The sequence below is a fragment of the Miscanthus floridulus genome, chromosome 13 (assembly GCF_019320115.1).
Source record: "Miscanthus floridulus cultivar M001 chromosome 13, ASM1932011v1, whole genome shotgun sequence".
Classification (NCBI taxonomy): Eukaryota; Viridiplantae; Streptophyta; class Magnoliopsida; order Poales; family Poaceae; genus Miscanthus; species Miscanthus floridulus.
This window is the reverse complement of record NC_089592.1, coordinates 4,423,130-4,424,738: the sequence shown is the minus strand read 5'-3', so window position 1 is coordinate 4,424,738 and position 1,609 is coordinate 4,423,130. Positions and strand designations below refer to the sequence as shown.

General features: G+C 51.0%; 1 protein-coding gene across 1 annotated transcript; it reads right to left on the bottom strand.

Moving 5' to 3' along the window:
- Positions 1 to 461: 461 nt before the first annotated feature.
- Positions 462 to 983, bottom strand: LOC136499306 (uncharacterized). Its single transcript, XM_066495012.1, has one exon. The coding sequence runs from the start codon at positions 981 to 983 to the stop codon at positions 462 to 464; it is 522 nt and encodes a 173-aa protein (XP_066351109.1).
- Positions 984 to 1,609: the final 626 nt, after the last annotated feature.

Below are 1,609 nucleotides of genomic sequence, written 5' to 3'. Positions count from 1 at the left end.
GCTAGCTGATGCTGGGGACACTCCCTGGCATAGTGGCCATCTTTGCCACACTTGAAGCAAGCACCGGGCTTGTTCCCAAACCCTTGATGAGGTGGAACCTGCTGTCCCTGATGTTGCTGGGGCTGCACCTACTGAGGAGGTGAACGGTACTATGTGGAGAAAGTCTGCGAAGTCTGCTAGGGCTGTCGGAACGAAGGCCCGCCTGATGACTGATAGGGCCCCCATCGGACAACCTGAACCTTCTGAGTGTGAGGGTGGCTAGAAGACCCTACGGCCACCCGCTTCCTCTTCCAATCAGCTTGAGACTCCCGCTGAAAACCCTCCATGGCAATGGCGCCGTTCATCAGTGCTCCAAAGGTCTGATAGTTTGCCGTGTACAGCTTCTCTTGAAGGATGGGAGCGAGACCACGAAAGAAGTGGTCCTTCTTCTTGTCATTAGAGTCCACATGTATGCCAGCATACTAAGCCAAGTGATTGAACTTGTTCACATATTCCATCACTGTCCTGTTCCCCTGGCGCAGCTCTAGGAACTCGGTCACCTTCTGGTTGATGACACCAGCAGGGATAAAGAACTCTCGAAAAGCGGTGGAGAACTCCTGCCATGTTGCCGGATGATCCGGCTGCTCCGTGGCCTGGAAGGTTTCCCACCATGCACCTGCGGACCCCAAAAGTTGCTGCACCGCAAAGTACACCTTCTGCTCATCAGTCACTTCGAGTAGCCAAAATTTCTGCTCTAGGGTGCGAATCCAGTGTTCCGCCTCTAGGGGCTCGTCAGACGGCGTGAACGTGGGTGGGTGAGTCTTGAGGAAGTCCTGGTAAGAGGACTGTCCCTTAGAATGGCGGGCACCACCCCCATTCCCACCGTTGCCCCCGTGGCCTCCGCGGGCGAGGCCCGTGATAGCCTGTGCCATAATGTCCATGGCACGAGCTGTTTCCTGGCGAGCAGCAGCTGACTCCCGGCGAGCAGCCAACAACTCAGCCATTATCTCTGTGGGAGTCATTGGCGGAGGCGGTGGCAGAGGAGGAGCCAGAAGTGGAGCCCCATGGCTCTCCCTGTTGGGTTCATGGGCCCGACCACTCTCGCCTTGGCCCTCGCCAAGACCGTGAGCTACCCCTGCACTAGTGCTCCCACGTCCGGACCTTAGATTCATCTGTAAGAGATATGAACCATCCATTAGAGCACCCTCCCGATCAGAATCAAGGGATTAGAGAAATGACAACACATTTATTAAAGCATTTCGTTAGTTAGTCCTATAAATTTACTAATTCAATTATACGTGAAGGGGGATTTCAGTTGAAGTAAGATGCTATTATCATGATGCATGCTTCGGTCTATACGTTCACTAAAGCCAGAATATAGCGGCATTCGTAAAATTTTCGGCACATCGCACACTCACTTTCCGTATACTAAGCGATTTCTTACGCAACGTAAGTCAGTGTACCTGCAGAAAACTGATTAGATAAAAACAGTGCCGCTATCCTAGATAGACCATATTGCTAGGGCTTATACTTATTTACCTAATATAATCGCATCCTACTTTTCACAAAACTTTTATTGGTCAAATTTTTAAGTTTTTTGAAAAGAGTGATGAACTCGTAACCATTATTG